The sequence below is a fragment of the Sciurus carolinensis genome, chromosome 5, assembly GCF_902686445.1.
Source record: "Sciurus carolinensis chromosome 5, mSciCar1.2, whole genome shotgun sequence".
In the NCBI taxonomy this organism is placed as follows: Eukaryota; Metazoa; Chordata; class Mammalia; order Rodentia; family Sciuridae; genus Sciurus; species Sciurus carolinensis.
Window position 1 is genome coordinate 124,310,856 of NC_062217.1, and position 25,645 is coordinate 124,336,500.

At 34.4% G+C, this 25,645-nt stretch overlaps 1 protein-coding gene across 1 annotated transcript; it reads right to left on the reverse strand.

Moving 5' to 3' along the window:
* Positions 1–85: 85 nt before the first annotated feature.
* Positions 86–25,594, reverse strand: Ecd (ecdysoneless cell cycle regulator). The gene is made up of 14 exons (XM_047554497.1): positions 25,269–25,594; positions 23,906–24,115; positions 20,931–21,048; positions 18,377–18,464; positions 18,089–18,267; positions 16,793–16,985; positions 15,495–15,623; positions 11,310–11,438; positions 10,369–10,454; positions 7,126–7,232; positions 6,809–6,992; positions 5,696–5,763; positions 3,376–3,590; positions 86–634 (listed from the first exon to the last, which is right to left on the reverse strand). The coding sequence occupies exons 2-14, from the start codon at positions 24,108–24,110 to the stop codon at positions 398–400; spliced, it is 1,938 nt and encodes a 645-aa protein (XP_047410453.1). The 5' UTR covers positions 24,111–24,115; positions 25,269–25,594; the 3' UTR covers positions 86–397.
* Positions 25,595–25,645: the final 51 nt, after the last annotated feature.

Below are 25,645 nucleotides of genomic sequence, written 5' to 3' on the forward strand. Positions count from 1 at the left end.
TTGTCTAAACATATCAGGAAGCTTATCACATATACAAAGAGTTATTTTTTTCAATAAAACATGAGCCATAGTAAGCAGTCTATAGAAAGTGTCAATAACTCAAATTTATTAACAATAATGCAGACTTGAAGATATTATAATTTCTGAATCAACTAAAAAGAACAAGAACATATTCCTAATTGAGGCCCAGAATGACAGGAAAGAATGTGACAGAAAAACATTTAAATAAATTTAAAAAGATATTTCTAGATATAATAGAAATTATCAAGCCAGAAAAGGCAATATTTGGAGCTCATTTGTAATGAAGAACCATTTTTACCAAATGAGTAATTAAAAGTAGAAATGAACACACTTAGATTCATTATTTAAGAGAGAAAAGAGAAGCTAGATATGCTGGTTACTCTTGGCCTGGCTTACTTATGGCTCTGTGATCTGCGTTGTCAGGCAGCTGCACTCCCATGCTCTGTAAAAGGTTGGAAGCAGGTCCTGCCAGTCCAGCTTGAGAGCTGTAGGATTCCAAAATATTTGAAACCAGGTTCAGGTCTATATCCACTGGTTCCATAACAGACTCTCCTGCACCAGAATCTTCTTCATCTGAATTATTACTGGCGGTCTGGGATGGAAGTTCCTTATTCTGGAGGGAAAAGAAAATCAAAGAATAATATTCCCTGAGGCTGAATGTTGATTACAGTAAAAAGCTACACAAAGCAACAATGTATATTTGAATTTCAATTTAAAATGTAACAATATATTCTGTAAAAATGAAGTCTAATAATCTACATGGTTTAACACATATATTAAAACTTGATTTTAAAGATTATGATACATTTTTTTCCAGGAAAAATTTCTTTTCTTTTTCTTTTTTTTTTTTTTTTTGGTACTAGGAATTGACTCACATTTTTTGTTTATTTTTATTTTGAGACAGAATCTTGCTAAGTTGCTTAGGGTTTGGCTAATTGCTGAGCCTGGCTTTGAACTTACTATCCTCCTGCCTCAGCCTGACTCACTGGGATTACAAGAGTGTACCACCACACCTGCCTCTAGAAAAAATTTCTACAAATTGAAAGATTTTTGTCTCTATTTTGAAATAGCCCACCTGTAATTCCAACAACTGGGGAGGCTAAGGCAGGAGGATCACAAGTTTGAGGTGAGCCTCACTACTTTACCAAGGCTCTAAGCAATTTAGTGAGAACCTGTCTCAAAAAAAAGGAAAAAACTAAATAACCCAAAGGAAATAACTAGAATTAAGAAAATACATTTGGAAGTTGCCTAAGAGTTTTAAAAGAAAGAAACTGGGTGTGGTAGTTTATGCCTCCAATTCCAGCTACTAGAAGGGCTGCAGCAGGAGGATCACAAGTTCAAGGTCAGCCCAGGCAACTCAGCAAGACAACCCCTCCAAATAAAACTTTAAGGGCTGGGACTGTATCTCAGTGGCAGAGTGCTTGCCTAGCATGTGTGAGGCACTGGGTTCGATCCTTAGCACCGCATAAAGATAAATAAAATAAAGGCATGCTATCCATACACAACTACAAAAAAGTTTGTTAAATAAATAAAATTTTAAAAGGGCTATAGATTGAGCTCAGTGGTAAAGTATCCCTGGGTTCAATTATCAGTGCAAAAAAGAGAAATAAACATAAAAATGAACAATAAAAAAAAGACAAAGGATTCCATGAAAATAGAAAGGAGTGGAGTAGGGGAAGGGGATGAGGGGAAAAAGGAGGGACAGGAAAAGGGAGGAATGGTGGAATGAAATTGACCAAACTATGCTATGTAATATATGAATATACCATAGTGAATTTCACCTTTATGTATATCTAGAAACCACTAATTTTAAAAACTACAAATAAATAGAAAGGAGGTCAGCAGAATAGAGGCAGGAAACAGGGGAAAGGAGGAGGGAAGAGAAAGAGAAAGTACTAGGGACTAAAATGGAGCAAATTATATTCCATGCTTGGATATATGGAATATAATTATTATATTATATTATTATGTCAAAAGGAACCCCAATATTATGTGCAACTATAATATACTAATAAAAAAAAGATAAGAATCTAAATTTTCCCCCAAATGAAAGAAGCTAGATTTCCTTTTTTTCTTCAATTACAAAGCTTAAAGTAAAAATCTAAGGCTTTGTGGAGTCCAGTCACAAAGACTCTGAACTGCTACTTGGTCTCTGATTTCACAGGCTGGAGAAAGATTTGAAAGATTGCAGTTTGATCTCTAGACTTTTATATGCTTGCAATTCAAATTGTCTGCATAGCAGCACCTGTATAACTCATGGCTTGCTAGAAATAGAATATTTCAGACCTTATCCCAGATCTGCTTAATAAAAATCCAAACTGTAACAAGATCCTTAGGTGGTTTACACTCAATGAAATTTAAGTACTGCTTTAGATAAATCTAATGTATGCTATTAGGGTTTGGCAATACTGAAAGTAATTAGAGCTTTAAATGTGGTTTAGATGATTAAAGCAAAGGGAATTAACTTTAGTTAGAAGCCTATTATTGGTTTTACTGTTGTCTCTTAGTTTGAGTTAATTCTATCACATGAGGATTACTGGTTAATGGATACAATCACAGTGGATGGTTGAGCTGGATTTCAACCTCTGATCCATGAAACTCTAAGGTCCACACTCTTTCCATACAGTCTCTTAAGACTAGACAGTGCTGGCATAAAAACTAGGATGAAAATGTGAATGGAAGATGATTCTAAATTTGGTTTTAAATTAGGGAAACATAGAAAACAAAATTTGAAATTGTTTAGATATTTAAGATCATTTCTCTTTTATAAAATCCATTTATTATGGCAGTAGTAGTGCACAACCACAAATTTGCTTGAGTATATTATATGACTATTTTATAGATAGCATAGAATAAGTAATATTATATCCAGAAAATAACATTTATAGTCTTTACTTTTTGGTACTGAAGACTGAATAAGAGGCCTTGTGTATGCTAAGTACATGCTCTACCACTGAGTTATAAACCCAGGTTTTTAAAGACAGGATCTCACTATTTTGTCTACACTAACCTCAAACTCCTGGGTTCAAGTGGTTCTCTTGCCTCAGTCTCCCAGCAGCTGGGAATACTAGCACCAGCTACATGTGTACACCATGCCTAGTTTATATAATGTTTCATCTTACCAGAGTTAGGAAAAAATTTGCATTCTTGGGCCTGGGGTATAGCTCAATGATAGTGTGTGTGCTTAGCATACACAAGGTCCTGGGTTTGATCCCCAGCACCCCTCACCCCAAATTAGCATTATTATTTATTTCAAATCTCACAAATCAGAAGAAAAGAAAAACAGGTAAAATATGACTTTAGCAATCATACATAACAGACTTAGGAAGGGAAAGAGGTTAAAAACACACTTACCACCTGTTTCTGTGTGGTAAAACTTTTGCCAATGTTGGTATGTGCCAGTTCCTGGTCCATCTGGGCCATGTATGACTTGAGATTATCAAGAGTTCCTTTCAGAGATGCCTCTTCACCAGATTCCTGTGTTTCTAGGTCCACATCATCATCACTATCTAAACATTCAAAGTCTTCCTCATCTAGATCATCAGAGTCTGATTCATGAGGTCTTGGCCCTATTTAGATCCCAACATAAAATGAGCCACTTGGTAAATTTTTTTTGAGTCATTACACTTCTCAAAAGAATTATAGTGGTACAAACAGGACAGGATCAATATAGATAGGCAAACTACCTCACAAAAATCCAGAAATGGGAATGCCATTAGATATTTGCAGGAAAACACAGGTTGAGCCAATTAAGTTTTTTGCTAGTTTATTCACCTAGCATAAGTGAGGCCCTGGTTTCATTCCCCAGCATAGCAAAATAAAAATAATAATAAAAAACCATACATATCTTGATGTAAACATTCAATCCATAGTACTGTCTCATAGCTTTCTCTGTGTTTGTGTGTGTGTGTGTGTGTGATGTGATACTGAAGATGGAAACCAGGGCCTTATGAATGATAGGTAAGTGCTCTACCACAGAACTATATCCCTGGCTCTTTTTATTTTATTTTGAGACAGAATCTTGCTAAGTTGCCCAGGCTGGCCTAGAACTTGCCATCCTTCTATTTCACCCTCCCAAGTAGTTGGGGTTATAGGTGTCCAACACTGCAGCACTCCCCCAGTTCCCTCTCTTCTCATAGACCTTTTTTTTTTTTTTTTTTTTTTTTTTTTTTGGTACCACAGATCAAACCCAGGGGCACTTAACCACTGAACCACATCCTAGCCCTTTTTTAATTTCTTATTTTCAGATAGGGTCTCACTAAGTTGCTTAGGGCTTTGCTAAATTGCAGAGGCTGGCTTTGAACTTGTAATCCTCCTGTCCCAAAGACATCTTTTAACAGTTTGATCAGATCTCATCTTTAATAGCTCTGCATAAATTAAGGTTTGGATACTGACTAAACTTTTGTAGATATATATAAACATACTTTTCTTATATATGTTATAATGTTCATATTGAACTGAGGTTTGCTCTCTTCCACTTATTTAAATGTCTTCAAGGTCTTCTTCTGTCAGAACACACAAATGACTTCATTTTTATTATGGCTGTGGAGATTTTATAATACAGATAAACAATGATTTACTTAAACATTCCCTCTTTGGGGGTTAGGGTTGTGGCTCAGTGGTAGAACAATGGGTTTGATTCTCAGCACCACATATAAATAAATGAATAAAATAAAGGTTCATCTACATCTAAAAAATAAAACAAAAACAATAACAAAAACATTCCCTCTTGGTAGACATTTGTTGGTGGACATTTTGGATATTTCAAAGATTTTGTTACTATAATGATGCAGTGACCATCTTAGCACATTTATCTTTTTCATAGAGTAGATTCATGGAAGCAAAATTGCTAAGTCAAAAGTTATGAACATTCTACAGTGCCAAACTTCCCTGGGAAAAAAACAACTTATACTTCTATCCCTAGAATTTGACAACATTCATTTTTCCAACCCTTAAAATAACCTGGTGGAGCTGGTGTTATAGCTCCAGTAGTAGAGTGCTTGTCTCACACAGATGAGACACTGAGTTCAATCCTCAGCTCCACAAAAAAATAAGTTAATAAAATCAAGATATAAAAAAAAGAAACTGTGGGTTTTTTTTTTTTTTTTTGTGGTGCTGGGGATTGAACCCAGGGCCTTGTGCTTGCAAGGCAAGCACTCTACCAACTGAGCTATCTCCCCAGCCCTGTGGTTTTTAAAAAATAAATAAACTGGTTATTATCAATCTTAAAATTTCTAATATGATGAGCAAAAAGTTCATACTTTTATTATGCATTTACTTGATTACTAGGAAGAATTAACTATTTTCTTCAGTGAACTGTCTATTTATATCCTGTGTTGATTTTTTCTATTAGGTTGTTTGCCATTTTTTTATTGATTTGTAAACATAGTAAGTTTGAAAGAGGAAAAACAGTATAATATAGAAATCAAGGTAAAATCCTATCTAAACATATAAACTCATTCACTCAAATATTTCATGAGCAGCTACTATATCAAGCATAACTAGGCAGCCTCTGTAAAATCACAAAACAGGGCAGTAATTTATGGTTGAAAGCAATCACGACAATGAAGAAAAGTAGATGTTTTGACTTCTGAGTGATCTAATGCTCCAATTCTCTAGCAATAGTCACACTCCTTACAGTTTCAAAATGAATAAACATCACAGTATAACTTACCCAAAATTTTATCAAAATAATTAAGAAAGGAATCTGCATCAAAAGTGATTGGCGCCTCAGAATGTTCTCTGCAAGATAAAGGGAAAAAAACAGTTTATTCTGAATGCAAGTTTTTGAGACTTTTGCTAAAGTGGTACCGTTCTTAGGAAAACTAAATCAAAGAGGGACAGAAAAGAAAATGGCAGTTTTAATGTCTTCATTTGGGGAAAAAAAAAAAATTCTTGTGCTTACTGGCCTTGCAGAACAACAAAAATAGGAAAGTGTGATGAAAGAAAAGTCATTGCACATTTAACATGCATTTAGGGATCCATTCACTCTGCCCTCTACAAGGTATTTCTAGCATTAGTCAAAGAATGTATTTACCTAAGTTTATTTATACAAAGTTTATTCCCTTAAAAACTAAAGCTTGAAAAATAAATATGAATATTCCTTCCCTCATCTCTGCCTTCTTAAAGAGAAAATAAATTCAATTTTAATCTTTTCAGAAGGCTCAAGAGCATCTGCACTAATAAAGATATATTTGCTAAGGAACAATTCTACCTTTTCTCCTTATTACTTGCCAAAATAATTTCACATTTCTTCTGTTATTATTTCTGCCTCAGATGAGTCCTTCTGTCCACTTTTGAGTTTGCTGCTTCCAGTCTGCTTGTGGAGTAGGAGATCAGAAGTCTAAATTTGTTGAGAGACAGATGCTAAGAATCTATGAGGCTCCGAATAAAAGTCTAAAGAGTAAAGGGCATAGTTGCTGGCATGGTTCTTAAATCTGTTAAGGAATTTTTGTGGCTTACTTCAAGGACAGTCAGGGATCAGGTTACTAGAACTCTGACTTCCTATAAGTAAGTTATCATCAATACCAGACACCAAAAGAGGAGAAAAAGAAGTACAAATCAGGGCTGGGATTGTAGTTCAGTGGCAGAGTGCTTGCCTAGCACATGTGAAGCACTGGGTTCGATTCTCAGCACCACATAAAAATAAATAAAGGTATTGTGTTCATCTACAACCAACTAACTAAATAAATAAATAAATAGAAGGAAATGGCATTTCCCATTGACTGAATGACTCCAATATCTGGCTTATAACCATTTAGATATTTATACTTTTAAAACAAATTACTGAGGTAGCTCTGCTCCCTTGTGGGTTGAGACTTTGGATATGAAAGCTTTCATGCTCTCTGAAACTTGAGTTAAATCGTAGTCCTGCTCCTTATTCTTGGAAATAGGCTGTGATTCTTTTTTGCCAGTGGCTTCTTGGAGTAGCTGGTCCAGCTGATCTGGTGAGAGATCTAACCAGCGATCATCTGAAAAAGAAGCAAGCATGATATTGCCATCCTAAAGTTGCCTGAGAAGTAGTCTTAGGAAAGACCCTGTGAGACTTAGTGGGTTGCTTTAATTCTTTCTAGCCTTCCTTCTGTGTCCTGGTTCATCACTTACCATCCTCTGGGTGAAGATTAGCTTCTTCTTTCTTAAGCTCTTCTATATCAAATGGTATTGTCTGTAATATGGTTAAGATTTCTTCACCTGGGCTCATAGCAAGAGAACTATAAAAAATAAAAGACATTAGTATTTCTTTATAAGAGCCTAGAAGAGCAATCATAAAAACACAGTATTATGGCTGGAGTTGTAGCTCAGTGGTAGAGCACTTGCCTAGGCACTGGATTTGATCCTCAGCACCACATTAAAAATAAATTAATTAATTAAATAAAAGTTAAATTCTTTAAAAAAACACAGTATTTAAAAATTGGTAGCCCATTTTGTTTTTCAACATTTTTTTAGGTTGCAGACCCCTTTTTCTCAGATAAACTTCTACCAGGAACCATAAAATACAGAAAAGTTAGAGAAAAATGGCTTTGATAAAAGCACAGAATGGAGGCCCAAGGATCTACCCATTTTTGCCTTCCCCTTTGGTTCTGCAGCAGGCTGTACGGAACACCACTATGAAGTTGTTGATTTAGTACAACCCTTTCAATTTATATATTTTATATATAAATGTTATATATATATGTTAATCTCTCATGTATGAAATGCTATACCAACACTTTAAATACATTTTCTTTTTTGGTCCTCTAATTACTATTTTGGGGAGGTAACAATTCTGTTTTACAGATGAGACTACCAGAGCCCAGAGAAGTTTTATAACTTTTGTAAGCTCATTTAATTGGATGGAGGAACGTCTGGAAATCAAGTCTCTTGATACCATTTTGTGCTCTGCTGAGAAAATGTGCATATTGTTTATATGACGAGTAAGTTATTATACAATGGTGACAAGGTTTGTTATATAAATTGATGGAACCTTGTCTAAATTACTTAGAATGGAACAAATCAAGCTGTAGAAAGAACATGTGTTAATTAACAAACATCTGCATATTATGCAAAATCATGTGCTGATAGAAAATTGTCCCTGTTCCATCCTATGTAAACATTACCAGGAGAGAAAAAAGAAACACACAACTAATCATAAACACACAATAATCATAATACATAGTTATTCAGAAACAGCAAATGCTAAGGTCAGACAAAGGGGAGGATAACTAGTTCCATTGTGGTGGGATACAGAAGTTGAAGAGATAATGAAAGGCTTCAGGGAGGAGGCATTTGAGTTAGGACTTAAAGAATGGAAAGGATTTGTTTTTTAATGCATAAAGATGCTCTCTGCAACAATATTATAACAATAAATTCAAAACAAATGTTGATCATGTCGTGAAGTAAATTATGGCATACTCTGATAATACCATTTAGCTATATATTTTTTAATGAGGCGAATTTATTTTATAACAACTTTTCAAGCTTTTCAAGGCATAGTAAGTGAACAAATTGCTTACCAATGTTTAGTGTCATTCCATTTTATTATATTTCTGCATATTCACTTTTCCCAATTTATTTTTTATTTTTATTTTAAAAATGTTTTTAGTTGATGGACAACAATATGTTTGTTTGTTTTGTTTTCTGTGGTGCTGGGGATTGAACTCAGTGCCTCACATGTGCTAGGCAAGCACTCTACCACTGAGTCACAACCCCAGCCCCCCAATTTCATCGGTTATTTTTTAACTGATGAAAATTGTACATTTATCACGTAAAACATGTTTTGAAATATATATAATTTGTGGCATGACTAGATAAAACTAACATATGCATTACTTTACAGACTTACTTACTTTTGTGGTGTGGACATTCTCTGCATCTCTGAAGAATACAATATGTTGTCAAGTTATGTGAGGTAATGCTTATTTTAATTAGATTTAACCATTCTGCAATGTGTATATACTTCAAAATATGTTATACATGATAAGCACATCTAATTTCATCTATCAATTTAAAACAAATAAATAAATCTGAAGAAAATACACTGCAATTCATTTACCTATTTATTGATGGATATTTCAGGGGCTTGCAATTACAGTCTCTAGGGCAGGGACTGAAGCTTAGTGATGATTACCTGTCCAGTATGTCTGAAGCCCTACATTTGATCCCAAGTACTGGTATGGAAGAAACAATTCCTAATAACTTTTAGAACTGCAAAAAGTGGCATGATTGGAGGTATAATATTTTAAGCAGGTTTTCCTGGCTCTAATGGTTGAATTGGAATAAAAGAGTCACTAGAGTTGGGAAACAAGTTTAGGTACTAAAATAGTTCACAAATTAAGTAACTGAAATGGCAGGGAGGTAAGAAACAATGCAAGAGACAAGATAATAATAAACAGGAGCTACCTACTGAATCTAAGAATAGTCAGGGCTTTGAGTTAAGAGGAAGATGGTGGTACTATTAAAAGATCTTAGGAAAAAAATATCTGTGACATTAATTCAGTTGTTCAAAAAAAATAATTTTTAAACATTAGGAATTCAAGAACAGGTCTAAAAGGAAATATGAGTTTGGTTTAAACTGTTTAAAAATTATCATAGTGTAGAGAATGGGAATCTCTCCTGCAACATTAATTAAAATGTTGGGTATTTAAGCTACTTTCAATTTTTTCTCCATAGTACAATAATTGAGTAAATTATGGCATATCCATTTGCTCAAATACTGAGCAACTATTTAAAATTATATTTATAAAGATTTTTTTTTTGGTACTAGGGATTGAACCCAGGGGCACTCACCCACTGAGCCGCATCCCCAACCCTTTATATATTTTACTTAGAGACAGGGTCTCACTACGTTGCTTAGAGCCTTGCTAAATTGGCTGGCTTTGTGGTGCTGGGGATTAGAACCCAGGGCATTGTGCATTCGAGGTAAGTACTCTATCAACTGAGCTATATCCCCAGCCCCTATAAAGATTTTTAATGCCATAGAAATATGTAAGATCATAATGAATAAAAATTATCTACAAAAATATAAAGTTTCATTAAGTATTAAAAAACCAATGGAGGGTTGGGGTTGTGACTCAGTGATAGAGTACTTGCCTAACATGTGTGAGGCACTAGGTTTGATTCTTAAATAAACAAATAAAATAAAGGTCTATCAACATCTAAAAAAAATTTTTTTAAAGTGGAATAAAAACCTGGAGGCAATAAATCAAGATAACAGTGATTAAATCTGGTAAGAATTTTTTTCCTTTTCACATCTTTATTTACTACAATGAATGACAATGTTACTTTTAAAACAACAATAAATTAACTTTCTTATTTAAAGAGAACTACCAGCCTATCATACTTTGTAGTTGGTGTCCTAACTATACTCACCTTTCAGGACGGTTTACTGAGAGTTGGAAATAGTTCTTTGCCATTTCTAGCCGTTCTTGGTACTGAGAAGAACCTTCTATCAGTTCCTTTTAAAAAAAATAATAATGGGGTGCCAGAATATTACTTACAAAGCATCATTAAAATATCACCAGCAACTTTCAGGGAAGCAGTGTAAGATGTGTTGTTTAGGAATCATAAGGCCAGAATTCTAGTCTCTGTTTTGTCATTAGTGTACTTGTTTGGGCTCTAGTTTCTCTTTGGTTTGGAAAGTTTTCTACCGATTTCTATTATTTAATTACTTGTTAAGATATAATTGATTAATTAGAAAGCAATTTCTAAAACAAGGTACAAAAAGTTTGCCAAACTGAATCAAACATAGCCTAATCCCACCATAACATATCACTTCTATTTTCTACATAAATATTTATAATGGTATTCATACTTATTGTTTTATATTATTAAAAAATATACTCTAATAGCTTACATACTTCTTTTCAAACTGCTTCACATTCACCTTTTACATACATAAAAAACTGTCTTCCATATTGTGTTCATATGTTTATCTTTATACCTGTGAGGCTGAATACTTTGAGAAACATTTATTAGCTGTTCTTTTGCAATATTTTATCCCCATCTTTGCTAATTTTCCTATCTGGTATCTTCATGTTTGCTTATAAATTTTTACAAGTTGTTCATCTCATACAAATAATAACTTTCATCACTTAATACAAATAGTATTAGATTTCTCTAATACTGGAAATAGTCAAGACACCCTCTCATTACCCCATTCCAAGATCTTGGGTAGCACTGAACTACAAAGATTCCCTTTTAACTCAAGCTTTTATAATTATGTTACACATTTAAATACAGACCCTAGGACTAAAGTCACTGGTTTGATTTTCCCTGGTTTACAGACTTTTACAAATGTTAACAAATCCTACCTTAAAGTAATTATTCTTCTTCAGGCTTCCAAGGAAACTGGTCCAGAGTGGTGAGTCGGTCACAAGGGATTTCTTGGAGTCAGAAAAATGTGGGCTACATTTGGAGCATAAGATCTCAAATCCATGTGCCTACATGAGATAGGCAGAATTTTTATTATTAGGTTACTGTTTTCTCATATTATGTTATTAAGTTACTCTCTATCACTTAGCCATACTCAAGAACTAGGTGGCTGGACACATGGGGATATGGACTTTCATAACACTTGTTCAATTTTATGAAAAATATGAATTCATTTCCAAGTTTCTGATTCTCTTTAGAATACTACGTATTCTAAAGGGAAAGAAAACCTTTTTTTTTTTTTTTTTTTGGATAGATAAGACTATGTTGTTGGATGACCAGCAAACAGGTATCTTAGGGCACTAAGCAGAATATGAGGAATAACATCAGACTCACCACATCACTCCAGCAGTTCACCAAGGTGCTAGAGTAGTGTGAGTGCTGTAGAGTGAGCCTGCTATAACAGCAACTACCAGGGTTTTTCAAGGAGACAAGACATAAAGGCTTCATAAAAAATATTCATGTTTATGCTAAAGGAAAACAACAAATCCACAACACTCACTAGAAGATGAACAGGGAGGGGTGGAAATTGGAGCTCCCCTGAAGCAATGGGGCAGGCTCAGGAGACTGACACTGCTTGTTACTCTTCCTATGCACAGCTTTGTTTCCATATAACTTTCACTCTGCTAAACTTTTTCAATTACTTAGATGTAAGTGGTATAATTTTAGCTTCCTTGCATGTCCCCACATGTATGTCTTTTGTCCTGTAGAACAATTAAAAATTTCTAGGAATACCATTCTCAAATCAAGCTTCTTTTCTATAAATATCTGTTTTCTTAGCTTACATGAGAAGCTTGGTGCTGTTTTGATTATACAGCTTCTATAAATAATCTATTCTCTCCATAGGTAGAGTTATAAAATTTTCTTTTTTTTTTTTCTTTTTTTTTTTTTTTTTCACTGTTCTTTTTTTTTATTGTAAACAAATGGAATATATGTTGTTTCTCTGTCTGTACATGGAGTAAAGGCATACCATTTGTGTAATCATACATTTACATAGGGTAATGTTGTTTGATTCATTCTGTTATTTTCTCCCTTCCCCCCACCCCTCTCACACCCCTCTTTTCCCTCTATACAGTCCTTCCTTACTCCATTTTTGCCCCCCTCCCAAATCCTAACTCTAACCCTAACACTAACCCCTCCCATCCCCCATTATGTGTCATCATACACTTATCAGCGAGATCATTCTTCCTTTGGTTTTTTGAGATTGGCTTATCTCACTTAGCATGATATTCTCCAATTTCATCCATTTGCCTGCAAATGCCATAATTTTATTATTCTTTATGGCTGAGTAATATTCCATTGTATATATATACCACAGTTTCTTTATCCATTCATCAATTGAAGGACATCTAGGTTGGTTCCACATTCTGGCTATTGTGAACTGAGCAGCTATGAAAAATTTTCTTTTTTGTTATTCAGAAAATTCTCCACATAACATCTTTCTAAATTAATCATATTTTGAACTCAATGAGCCTTACTACTTGAAAATTGAAATCTTTCTATTGTTCAGAGACATTTTCTTCCATTATCTATTTGATCATTCTTCTTGCCCAGCTACCTTTTATCTTTTTAGGTAGCCCTGGATCAGTTCTCTCTCTTATTTTTTCTTTATTGTCTTCTTTTATTTAAAAAAATTTTTTTTAAATTTTTTATTTTTACAGACTGTATTTTGATTCATTGTACACAAATGGGGTACAATTTTTCATTTCTCTGGTTGTACAAGATGTAGATTCACACCATTCATGTAATCATACATATACATAGGGTAATGATGTCTGTCTCATTCCACCATCTTTCCTTCCCCCTTTCCCCGCCTCAAGAAAAATTTCAAAAAGGGATTCCTGTTTTCTTTTTCCTGCTGATTATAAAAACCAGAAATTTAAACTTATATCTTATCTGACTATAAAAAGGGTTTACAAAAAGTTTTTTCTGTAACAGAAATTATTAATGAATTGGGAATGGTCCCAGACATAGGAAAGGGAAGAAATCCTTTTGTTTTAAGGCTTATTTTAAAATACAATAGATAAGTATGACAAAATAATTCAATCACAGAGTTTCTCTGGTCACTGTAGAGGAGACTGTTACTAACCACTTGCATCTTCTTTCAGAAGTAATATATGTACTCAAGCAGATATTTGCATATGTACATCTTCTTACTCCACCCCTTTTGTCACTCAATAGCAATACACACACTATTCTGAACTTTGTTTTTCATGTTAACTATATTACTGGAGATCATTTCATATGAACACTATAAATTTATCTATCTTGCTTCATGGATAAGCCATAATTTATCTAATCATTATCTTTCTACAGACAGTTAAGAAGTTTCTAATTTTTAGCTACAACAATAAGCATGCTTGTATACATACACATGTATCTTTGTGCATATGTAAAATACATGGAAGAAACATTTCTAGATGTAAAAATTCTGAGTAAAAGGATTTGTACAGTTTAAATGTTGGTGGATATTGTTAAATTGTTCTAAGAAGATGAGTCAATTTCTAATCCTATCACCAATGTTCAAGAGTGTCTTTTTTTATATAGTCTCACCAATCTAGTATATGTATCAAACTTTTTGATACTTGCCAATCTAATGGTAAAAAACACTATTTTGTAGTTTTAAATTGAATTTCTTTATATGAACAAGGGTTAACACTTTTCACATTTAAAAGTTATTTGTGTTTCCTTTTTTGTGAACAATCTGTTCACAGTTTCTGAACATTTTTAAATTAATTGATTAGTATTACCTTTTTCATATTGACTTAAAGGAATATTTCATGTATTACAGAAGTCAGTTTTCTTTCTTTTAGGTTGTAAATAATACTTTCTGCAGATTTGTACTTTTTTGACATTATGGGATTTTCCTTTCTCAAGCAAAAATTTTTACACAATCAAATTTTTTGATCATCTTTTTTTCTTTTTTTTTTTTTTTCCCTCTGAGGCACCGGGGATTCAAAATGTGACCCTTGCGCATGCTAGGCGAACGCTCTCCAACAGGGGCTCTTTCCTCAGCCTCAAACTTTTTTTTTTTTTCAGTGCTGGGGATTGAACCCGGGGCCTTGTGCTTGCAAGGCAAGCACTTTGCCAACTGAGCTATCTCCCCAGCCCTTGGTCTTTTCTTTTATTGCTCCTAGTTTTAAATCATGTTAAAAAAGACCTTTCCTATTCAGATCATAAAATGTTCTCCTGTGTTTTCTTTCAAATTTTATGGTTTCAAATTTTACATTTAAATATTTTATCTGACTGGAATTTATTCTGGTATAGGTATGAGGGAATTAATTTTAATTTTGCAGATGGCTTTACAGTTGTCTTATCATTATTTATTGAATAATCCATTATTTCCTTCCGATTTAAAGTACCACATTTTACTACATTCTTACATAAACATGGTATATTTCTGGACTTTCTGTACTGCGTCTTTATTCTGTCAATAAATCTTTTACATAAAAGAGGGAAAAAAATATGACCCAGCTATCCCACTCCTCAGTTTATACTCAAAGGACTTAAATCAGCATATTACAATGACACAGGTACATCAATGTTTACAGTAGCTCAACCCACAATAACTAAACTACAGAACCAACCTAGGTGCCATTTAACAGATGAATGAATAAAGAAAACAAGGGATATATACACAATGGAATATCTAAGACTTTGCTGGTAAATGGATGCAGTTGGAGACTATCATGCTTAGCAAAATAAGCCAATCCCAAAAAACCAAGGGTCAAATGTTTTCTCTGATACATGGATGCTAACTTACAATAAGGGCGGGGCGGAAGTGAGGCTAGGGAAGAATAGAGTTCCTTTAGGTAGAGGGAAGTGAAAGGAGGGGAGGGGGCAGGGAGTTAGGAAGAACAGTAGAATGAATCAGACATTATTTATTACCCTATGTACATATATGACAATACTACCAATGGGATTCTATATCATGTACGATCAGAAAATTATACTCCGTTTATATATGATGTATCATAGTACATTCTACTGTCATGTATAACTAATTAAAACAAATTTTAAAAATAAAAAAAAAAAAGAAGGAAAAAATAATGCTGGTTCAACATTACCAACTTCATGCCTAATTCATGGGCTCGGTACTGAGGATGAGATGGAGGAGGCAGCTTGTATCCACTCCGCCGATCTGGCACAAATCTCTGTTGTACCAGCTGGGCATACAGACATTTAGTGAAAGTGACCTGAACATTGGGACACAAAATTCATGAGTCTCTTTGTGAAATTAAAAATCTGAATATCATTTTACAGTTAAATCTAGCAATAAGTTCATTTATGAGCTTCATACTCATATATTCCCAGGTGAAATGAAAAGACCACCCAACCAGTTTTTAGTAACATCTTTGTGAGATATAATTCACATATTATAAAATTTACCCCACTGCCTATATTTTATTTATCAGAAATGGAATTCTTTTATTTATTTACTTATTTTGGTGGTGCTGGGAAATTGAGCCCAAGGGTCTTGCATGTGTAGATCAGCACTCTACCACTGAGCTCCACCTCCAGTCCTTAGTAATAGAATTCTTACCATTAATTACATTTTATGGCAGTCTGGGGGAAAGAAAATAAAAGAATAACTCTTAATTCTCTGGGAGAGATGACAAATTTTATTATTAAGAAGGAAATAATTCTAGAAATAGAGAAAATACGGTCAAAAACAGCCAAGGAGGGGGCTGGGATTGTGGTTCAAGTGGCAGAGTGCTTGCCTAGCATGTGTGAGGCACTGGGTTCAATCCCCAGCACCACGTTAAAATAAAAAAAAAAAAAAAACAAAAAAAAAAAACTAAACTAATAAACAAAATAAAGGTATTGTGTCCATCTACAACTAAAGAAACATATATATATATATATATATATATATATATGTATAAAATAGGGTCCATTGATAACTAAAAAAATAAAAAATAAAAAAAATAGCCAGGGAGCTAGGCACAGTGGTGCATGCCTATAATCTTAGAGGCTTGGAGGGCTAAGGCAGGAGGATGGAGTATTCAAAGTCAGCCTTGGCAATGGTGAAGTGCTAAGCAACTCAGTGATACTCTATCTCTAAATAAAATAAGAAATAGGGTTGGGGAGGTGGCTCAGTGGTTGAGTGCCCCTGAGTTCAATCCCCAGTACCAAAAAAAAAAAATAAATAAATAAATAAAAATCAGGGATCACTAAGATATAAAATGGGTAATCAGGTCTCTTGAAAACTTCCTCCATTGGATGAGGAAAAAGAAAGAAGAAAAAACTGTGTGTTAACTTGCTATAAGGGAACACAATATTTCTAACATTTTCTAGAGAACAATTAAAATTATGTTTTAACTCTTCTAAGAGAGAAACTAAATGACCAAGAGAGATATCTTACCAATGTCATTATTCGTGTTTCAGGCAAGAATGTCTTGAAAATACGACAGGCTCGCAGGTCAATGGGGTCCCGCAGATAAAATGCCTGAACAGCGGCAGCCACCAATCTGGGCTGCTGTTTTAGTACTGCTACAATGCCAGCTGGAAGGAAGCAGTGTGCTCGATGAAGGGAGGCTTGAACTTTTTCTGGGTACCTATGACAGGTAACATAGTTGCTTTTATTTCAATGTAAATATCTATGATTTTCATACCATTCACTTTCCTTTTAACATCTTACTGGTTTATCAAGAATAGAAAGTGATAGGACAGATAAAAAGAAAGATAGTGTACATATTCTAAGACTGTAAGAAAGAACAGAGGAAAAATTGAAAGTGGGAAGAAATGGAAAACAAAAGAGATTATGGGGAGCTCAAAAAAAAAAAAAAAAACTGAAATACAGAATACCTACTACACTTTGAAATAAGAATAAGATCAGACTCTATTTTTCCAAAACAAGGGGTGAACACTGAAACAAAGCTCAAATAGATTTTTGATATGATTAAGATCTGAATGGTATTAAACATTTAATAAGTATTCAAATTTAAATGGTCAAACTGAAATGTTAGTAGCATGATGCCTTCTTTCTCTTCTGAATCTTAGAATATTTCACATACATCAAAGAAGACCACACAGAGCTCCAGAACCACAGGAAAACACTTGAGTACATTGTGCTTCCTTAATTTTTCTTTTCTTTTTCTTTCTTTCTTTCTTTTTTTTTTTTTTTTTTTTTTTTTGTGGTGCTGGGGATTGAACCCAGGGCCTTGGGCATGCAAGGCAAGCACTCTACCAACTGAGCTATATCCCTAGCCCTTAATTTTTCATTTAAAGATCTAACATTTTTAAATCCAGGGATAGAGATAACAGCCACAATACCTAAGATAAGTAAATGCAAAAACACTGGGGCTAGATTATAACACTGTTGAATGGGAAGTAAAAGATATATCTAAAGTAGACATGAAGACACACACCTAAAGTACCAGTCACATGGCAGACTGAGGAAGGAGGATCACTTGAGACCAATAGTTGAACCCCAGCCTGGGCAACATAGTGAGAAGTTGTCTCAAACAACAACAAAACAACAACAACAAAGCTGTTTCTTAGCTTTAAAAATCCATATATTTAACTTGCTAGTCAATTTCATGAAGAGGGATATTATCTGTAATTTAGGTGAAATGTGTTCCACACGCATTAGGTGAAAGACTTGTGTTCTACTAAAGCAAAAGGTTCCTCAACTAACAATAACAGTGATTTTTCTTACCCTATGATACGCCTATTAACAGCAGCTCGTATTAATTCTGAAGCCAAAACTTTTTCTGGATGTGCTGAGATTATATTCAATGCTTGTGGGATTGTTGGGGGTGTAGTGGGTAACCAGGATTCAGCGTCAGGTTTTCTTGGTGCAGGAATAATGCACAACTCACCCTGGTGGAAAAAGACCTGCAAAATGGCACATTTTAATTTTCATAGCGGGCACTAGCAAACTCTAAGGTACTTGTGAAAATAATGCAGCACAATCTTATCTCTAAACAAACTTTTGTATACTTACCCTATTGGCACTATTATCAGGATCCAACCATTTAGGGAGGAAGTCAGCAGCTTCTATTAACAAGAATTCACCATCATTGTCGTCAATCCTAATGAAAGAGAAGATTCAATTTTGCATTCAAAAAGCACATATTTGCTAGTTTTCCAAACAGCTTTAGTCTACCTAATTTTCTCCTTCATTTTAGTAGATAAATATATACATTGTATAGATTACTGTAAGAATGCAAAATATGTAAGATACCACTAAGCACTAAAGGAGTCTATAAGATTGTACAGAGGAGTTGGAAAGAGATCAGGAGAGAAAATAAGAAAAGCAAGTAACATTAGACAAAAATATGAAATTATGCAAGGTAATATCGGTTTCCAAAAGAAAAAAAAAATCACATATAACCAATATTGGGAAAGCCTTTATATAGGAAGTGTTATCGGGGCCTTGAAAAATATGTGTATGTGTATGTAAATATACACTTCCACATATACACACAAATGTATATATCAGTATATACATACTTACATACATACGTATGTTTTTGGCCTCACTTGCATTATTTTTATTTAATTTTTGAATATATTCACAATGGTTAACATTTTTTTAAAAGACACAAAAATTTACAGAATGAAAAAGTTTCCCTCAGACTTTTGTCCCTATCTGCATAATTCCTACCTTCCTCACTACTGTTTTTTGTATATTCTTGCATTTATGTATGATGTAGTGAACATGTTATTGTACAACACAGTGCCAGTAGTTAATAATAGTGTATTGCATTCTTGGAAACTGTTGAGAGATTTTAGTGTTCTAACCACAAAAAAAGTAAGGGAAGTAATGTATATGTGAATTATATCAACTTACTCATTCCACAATATATGAAATATATTGAAAAATGTTGCTTATGATAAATATATACAAGTTTTGTCAATTAGAGCAAAATAATGGTCAAAAATAAAAATCAGCTATATACAGTGGCTAATGCATGTAATCCTAGCTATCTGGGAAGCTGAAGTAGGAGGACTGCTTGAACTCCTGAGTTCCAGACCAGCATGGGCAACATAGAAAGATTCCATCTCAATAAATTAATTTTTTAAAGTTTAAAAATTTGGGGCTGGGGATATAGCTCAGTTGATAGAGTACTTGCCTAGCATGCACAAGGCCCTGGGTTTAATCCCCAGCACAACCACCACCAAAAATAAATAAATAGAAGTTTAAAAATTAAAAAATAAAATAAAATTTCTTATTTCTTGACCTTAAATCCTGAACTTAGGATCAAATAGCACGGTAATGGAGATCTGCTTTTTAAATAATCTTTCTATATTATGGAGGAGTAGGGGAAGGTATAAATGAAATATAATGACTATAAGTTGATAACTGCTAAGTTGGATCATGGCTATAGGTGGGTTCATTCTCTCTTCTTTATGTGTGCTTAAAATTTCAATAATTGGGTCTGGGGTTGTGGCTCAGTAGTAGAGCATTCACCTAGCATGCAGGGGGCCCTGGGTTTGATCCTTAGTACCACATAAAAATAAAAGTATTGTGTTCACCTACAACGAAAAAAAAAAAAAAAGGTTTTTCAATAATAAAAGTTTACAGGGCTGGGGTTATAGCTCAGTGGAACAGCACTTGCCTAGCATGTGTGAGGCACTGGGTTCGACTCTTGACACCCATATAAATAAATAAAATAAAATCCATCAACAACTAAAAAATATTTTTAAAAAAGTTTCCAAACTTTTTCCCCTTCTTTTTTGTTCTGTTGGGGAAGATGGAAGGTTAATTGAAAAAGATCAGATTTGGGGGGCTGACTAGAAAAACAAGGAAAAAAATTTAACAGTGGGTAAAACGCCCTCTGCTGGCACAGGTTGGGAAATTATAGAGAATAATCAGTTACATTTTCTTCAAACGGAATTATATAGCAGTGTTACCTACTTTGCTTCCTATTCTGATTTCTGCTTACATTTCTTCTGTGTATGACTTCTCAAAAAAAATATTAGCAATAGTCTCACAGAGGTATACATATTTAAGAAATCTGTAAAATATGTATTTGGTTTCTTTTTTAAAGAACCACAAGAGAATTTAATGTTGATTACTTCTAGGAAACCAGAGAAGTACAACTATTTGTTGTTGTTGTTGTTGTTGTACGCAGACACAATACCTTTATTTTATTTCTATGTGGTGCTGAGGTTCAAACCCAGGGTCTCATGCATGCTAGGCAAGCACTCCACCACTGAGCCACAACCCCAGCCCCAAGGAGTACAACTTTTGTACTGTTTGAATTTTGTTTAGCATGTGAAGTTTTTTCTTTTGTAGCTAGAATCTAAAAAAACAGAACTTAAAATAAGTATGTTTTGTTTACAATATTTTGGAAGTTGAACTCTCCAAAAATAATTTCCCAAGAAAAAGAAGTCACAAGAAAAGGGGATACTGAAGTCACTTTTTAGATATATCCCTAATATGCATAATTTCGACCAAAGCTCAGAAAAAGAATCGCTAAATATTTTAAAATGTAGTGACTTAGTTTTAAAAAATAGAATTCCTTTAGAATGATTAAAATAACCTACAATACCTTGCTATTAATTCTGGAAATTCCTTTGTAATTTGTTTTATTATGTAAACGATAAACCATTCATCCTCAATGTTATCCCCAAACTTTGTCACGCCAAACAAATGAGCAGGAACACCTCCTAGAAGTATAAAAAAAAGCAACCATATAATTTGTCACCTCAAATAAAAATGTACACAATCATCCAATCCAACATTCACTGACTGTGATTCAAGTATGTTCTGAGAGCTAGGGTTGCAATTCTGAACAAGATACAAGATGCCTATTCAAGAGCTCAGGGTCTATAACAAGAAACAACCAAACCATCTCAAATAAGATAATGAACCTAGAACACGGGCATGCACTAAAGGTTATATGAGCATTAAGGAAGTGATACCTTTATGGTGATGCTTCCTTTATTGTATGAAGGAATGGGATCTGGAGGAATGATCAGAGGTGGACTTTCCGGAAAAAGGAACCCCATGCACAAAGCCCCAGAGGCATAAAAGACAACAGTATTCTGGAAATATCAGGAAGTTGGATTTGGAGAAGATGAAAATTTCAAACAAGTATACTTGTTTCATATACACAAATATATGAAAATTAAAGAACATGCTTTTAAACAACCAATGAGTCAAAGATATAATCACAAGGGAAATTAGAAAATATTGTGAGACAAATGAAAATGAAAGTACAACACACTAAAACTCACGGGATTCAGTTAAAGTAGTGCTAAGAGAAAAAATTTACAGTTGTGAAATATTTCAAATGAGCAATCTAACTTTACACTCCAAGAACCAGAAAAAGTACAAACTACACCTAAAGTTAACAGAAGAAAGGAAAAAATAAATGAAATAAAGCATAGAAAAAATAATATAAAAGCAACAAAACTGATTAGGCTTTTTAGAAAACATCAACAAAATTGTTAACCCACTAACTAACTAATAAGAGAGAAAAAAACTCGAATTAAAATTAGAAGTGAAAGAGGGGACATTACAACCTATGCCACAAAAATCATAACAATTATAAGAGAATACTATGAACAACCATACACCAATTAATTGGGACACCTATATGAAAAGGATAAATTCTTAAAAATACACAATGTAATAATCCATGTCTTGAATGAATTATGAAGAAACAGAAATTTTCAACAGACCTAACTAGTAAAGAGATTGAAATCAGTAATCAAAAACTTTCTAACAAAGAAAAACCCAGGACCAGATGGCTTCACTAAAGAATTCTATCAAATATTTAAAGAAGAATTTTAGGACAATTCTCCTCAAAGACTTTCAAAAAATGAAGGGGAGGGAATAGTCACAGACTCATTCTCTGTGGCCAGTATTACCCTAATACTGAAGCCAGAAAAGATAACATGAGACACGGAATCTACAGATCAATATTCCTAATGAATATAGGTGCAGAAATCCTCAATGAAATAGCAATCAAATTCAACAGCACATTAAAAGGATTAGAATCATGAACAAGTGAGATTTATTACTGGATTGCAAGGACAGTTTAACATAATAAAATCACTCAATCACCGTACTATACCACATTAACAGAAGGAATGTCACACAAATCCAATGCAGAGTGTCTCCAAGGCTGCCATAGCAAAAAATAGGTGAAAAGAACATCCCACTCAACTCTTCTTCTCCCTATTCAGGATCTCTCGAGTTTCTTAAATTAGAGTACATCTTCCTTGTATATTAGACTTAAATTTAAACCTTTTCCTGAAGCAATAGGGAACTGTTGGAGGATGTTAAGCAGGACAGTGACATGAAAGAATCTGTGTTCAACAAATGTAACTGGCAATGGTGTGAGAAACTGGTGAGAATGGAACCACAGAAGTAAGTTAGAAGGCTACTATAATTTTCAAGATGAAGGGATAAAAAGAGTTACACTGAAGTCAAATAGATGTAGAAAAAAGGCCATATTTAGAAGTAATTACACAAGGATTTAGTGCCTGAGTGAACACGATGAAGTGAGAAGTTGAGTATGATTGTGCAATACTAACTAGCTTGGATGGAGAGGAAGATGGCAATGACATTAAATGAGATGAGCAAATGCAGGGTAAGAATGATTTTCTAGAACACAGATAAGGGGTTGGTTTTAGATATACTATGCTAGTGGGACAGCACTCTTGCAAAAAAAAAAAAAAAAATCATATATATTCCAGATATAGCAGAGAAAACATTTAGCAACTGCTAACTAAAGATAACAAAGTACCAGATGTGTGTTAGATTCATGGTTTCACAAGATATCAGGCTCCTGATGCCAGTGACCCTACAAAAGTCACTGTGTAAGAATAGTCTTCGTCATCTATCTATGATTCATTTTCATAAAGCTATAAGAAATGATAGGAGAGAGTGCTATATTTTGTCAGAAGTCAGATCTCAAGCACCAACAACACAGGAAAGCAGTGAAGGAAACTCAAATTCTTCTGAATTGAGCCATCAATAGTGGTATGTGCCTATAGTCCCAGGTATTTGGGAGGCTGAGATAGGAGGACTGCTTGAGTTCAGGAGTTTGAGACTGGCCTGGACAACACAGCAAGACCCTGTCCCAAGATAAAAACAAAAACAAAAAAACTTACGAGTGGCAAAATATGGTTATAAAGCTCAATAAGCCAGGCAAAGTCAATCTTAGATCCTTATCAAAACAACTATGTGAAAAAAGGCAGCCTACTGAACACATTATCATGTTAAGAATTGAGTAACAGCAAAAGGAGCTATGATTAAGGAAGCCAGATGCCCACACCTGTTCAGTATAGGTTAGATATATTATGGCATAGTAAGTAATTAAAGTTCAAAATAATAGTCATAAACTTAATGTTTAGTACAAGCTAGTTCCTAGGCATTGACTATTGGAAAGTTTTTATCAATATGAATTTTTTAAAAAGTTTGAGTTTAGTGGCTTAACTGAATATAGGCAAGCCTCACTAAACTAAAAAGCTGAAGATATAAAACTGACACTGAAGGAAAAATGGATTACCTTACCTTTCCCAGGTTTATATTTGAGATTAAAAGGCTGATTTTGCCAGATATAGGAGACTAGGATAGGTGCAAACTGGGTCATTATTCTCTCAATATACTTCTGAAGAATTTCTTTGTGTTTTTCTGGGTCCCTTGATTCATCTGGTATCAGGAACAGGTGGTACTCCACAGTGTCTTCCACTGTAGCAAGCTTCATATTTTCCTCCATTTTTCCTTGAAAAGTACATTTAAAATTTGGATAGTATAAACAACAGAGAATAATGTAGAAAAACATCTCATTTCCTAAACTCCTCTAGATGACTGCATTCATGTTGTTTTCCAAAATTCAGTTATCCACATATTATCATCATGGTTTTTGCCTTGAACATATATCATTTATAGTGTTTACTTCATATTATTCTTTTAATGACTTTTATACTTAAAGCTATGTTTTCTTAATGTTTAAAAACAGATTAAAAGGAAACCTTGATATTATACAGTGAATGGAAATCCAATATCACATTTCCACATTAACAAATAAGCTTGTAGGAATAAAACTTTACATGTGTTTGGCCACAACGGGCATGCCTATAGTCCCAGCTAGTGGGTTGGCAGAGGCAGAAGCATCATGTGAGTCTAGAAGTTAGAGACCACCGTGGGCAATACAGCAAGACCCCACCTCTTAAAAATAAATAAATGTCCATGTACTAGCAGTGGTATGTGTAACACACTTTGAGAAATACTACACTAACATCTACTGTTTAAATACTATCAAAAGTCCCACTTCTGCCACTAATTAGTTGCATTCTTTAGGCCTTGCACATCCCTCTTCTGGAGCTTTCTCCTTAATTGCAGAATGGGAGTGTTACTTTACCATCTCTACAATCCCTCCTGCTTTAAATTTGTGCTATTTATATGCTCTAAAGAACAATCTCCCTTACTCTATAGAATTAAAAACTTTTCTTTTTACGAACACTGCATGGCATAGAATACAAAACTACAAAACATGTCCTCTCATCTCACCCAAAAATAATTTACCTATGGTTCTTGATCCCACAACTCTCTGTCCTAAATTGCCCCTGTTTCAAGTCTCGGGGGGTATATCTCTGTTACACTAAGAGGTAGTAAGTACCTATACCTTTTCTAAGGGTTTTCCTTACGAATATAAGGACTAGTTTACTATTGCTGTCAGGCACTGCACTGGATGGGCCACCCTAGCACAGCGATTCGATTCTTAAGCTTACTTGGTTTTCTAATGAATTCAGGAGGAACTGCATCTTCTATTCGCACACCCACTCACTGCAATCAGCCCACAATCATCATTTTGCCTTTCAACCTAGAGGGACAAACAATTCTACCAACCCACCCCTTAACGCCAAGTACCCACCTTTAAACAGAATTTACAGTGTCAGAACTGAACTTGAGAATACTCAGGTTAACACCTCACTGAACAAAAGAGAGAACCCGGAGCACTGAAAGAGACGCGAGCAAGCAGCAGGGGCCTGACGGTGCCTGGTGCGGTTTACTCAAACTAGTTTCCTCACTTCCATCAATAATCTTCTTAAGATTCTAGGCCCTCTCCTGCGCGCTTCTGCTGTGGGATCTTTCTTCGGCCCCTTCCTTCCACTGTGAAAGCTGCGAAAGCCTGGCCCAGGCTGGGTCTCGACCGTCCTGAGACTAGGGGAAACTTGAGAGAAAGCCTGAAACCCGTGAGTTCCCGGAACCTTGGGTGCCGTCCTTACTGCGCTTCCGCCGGATCATTTA

Coding starts and splice junctions, on each gene's coding strand:
- Ecd (XM_047554497.1), bottom strand. CDS start 24,110: ATGGAGGAAAATATGAAGCTTGCTACAGTGGAAGACACTGTGGAGTAC. Junction 16,986..18,088: donor GTTAATAGGCGTATCATAGG/GTAAGAAAAATC, acceptor TACCTGTCATAG/GTACCCAGAAAAAGTTCAAG. Junction 635..3,375: donor TTACCACACAGAAACAGGTG/GTAAGTGTGTTT, acceptor TTTTCCCTCCAG/AATAAGGAACTTCCATCCCA.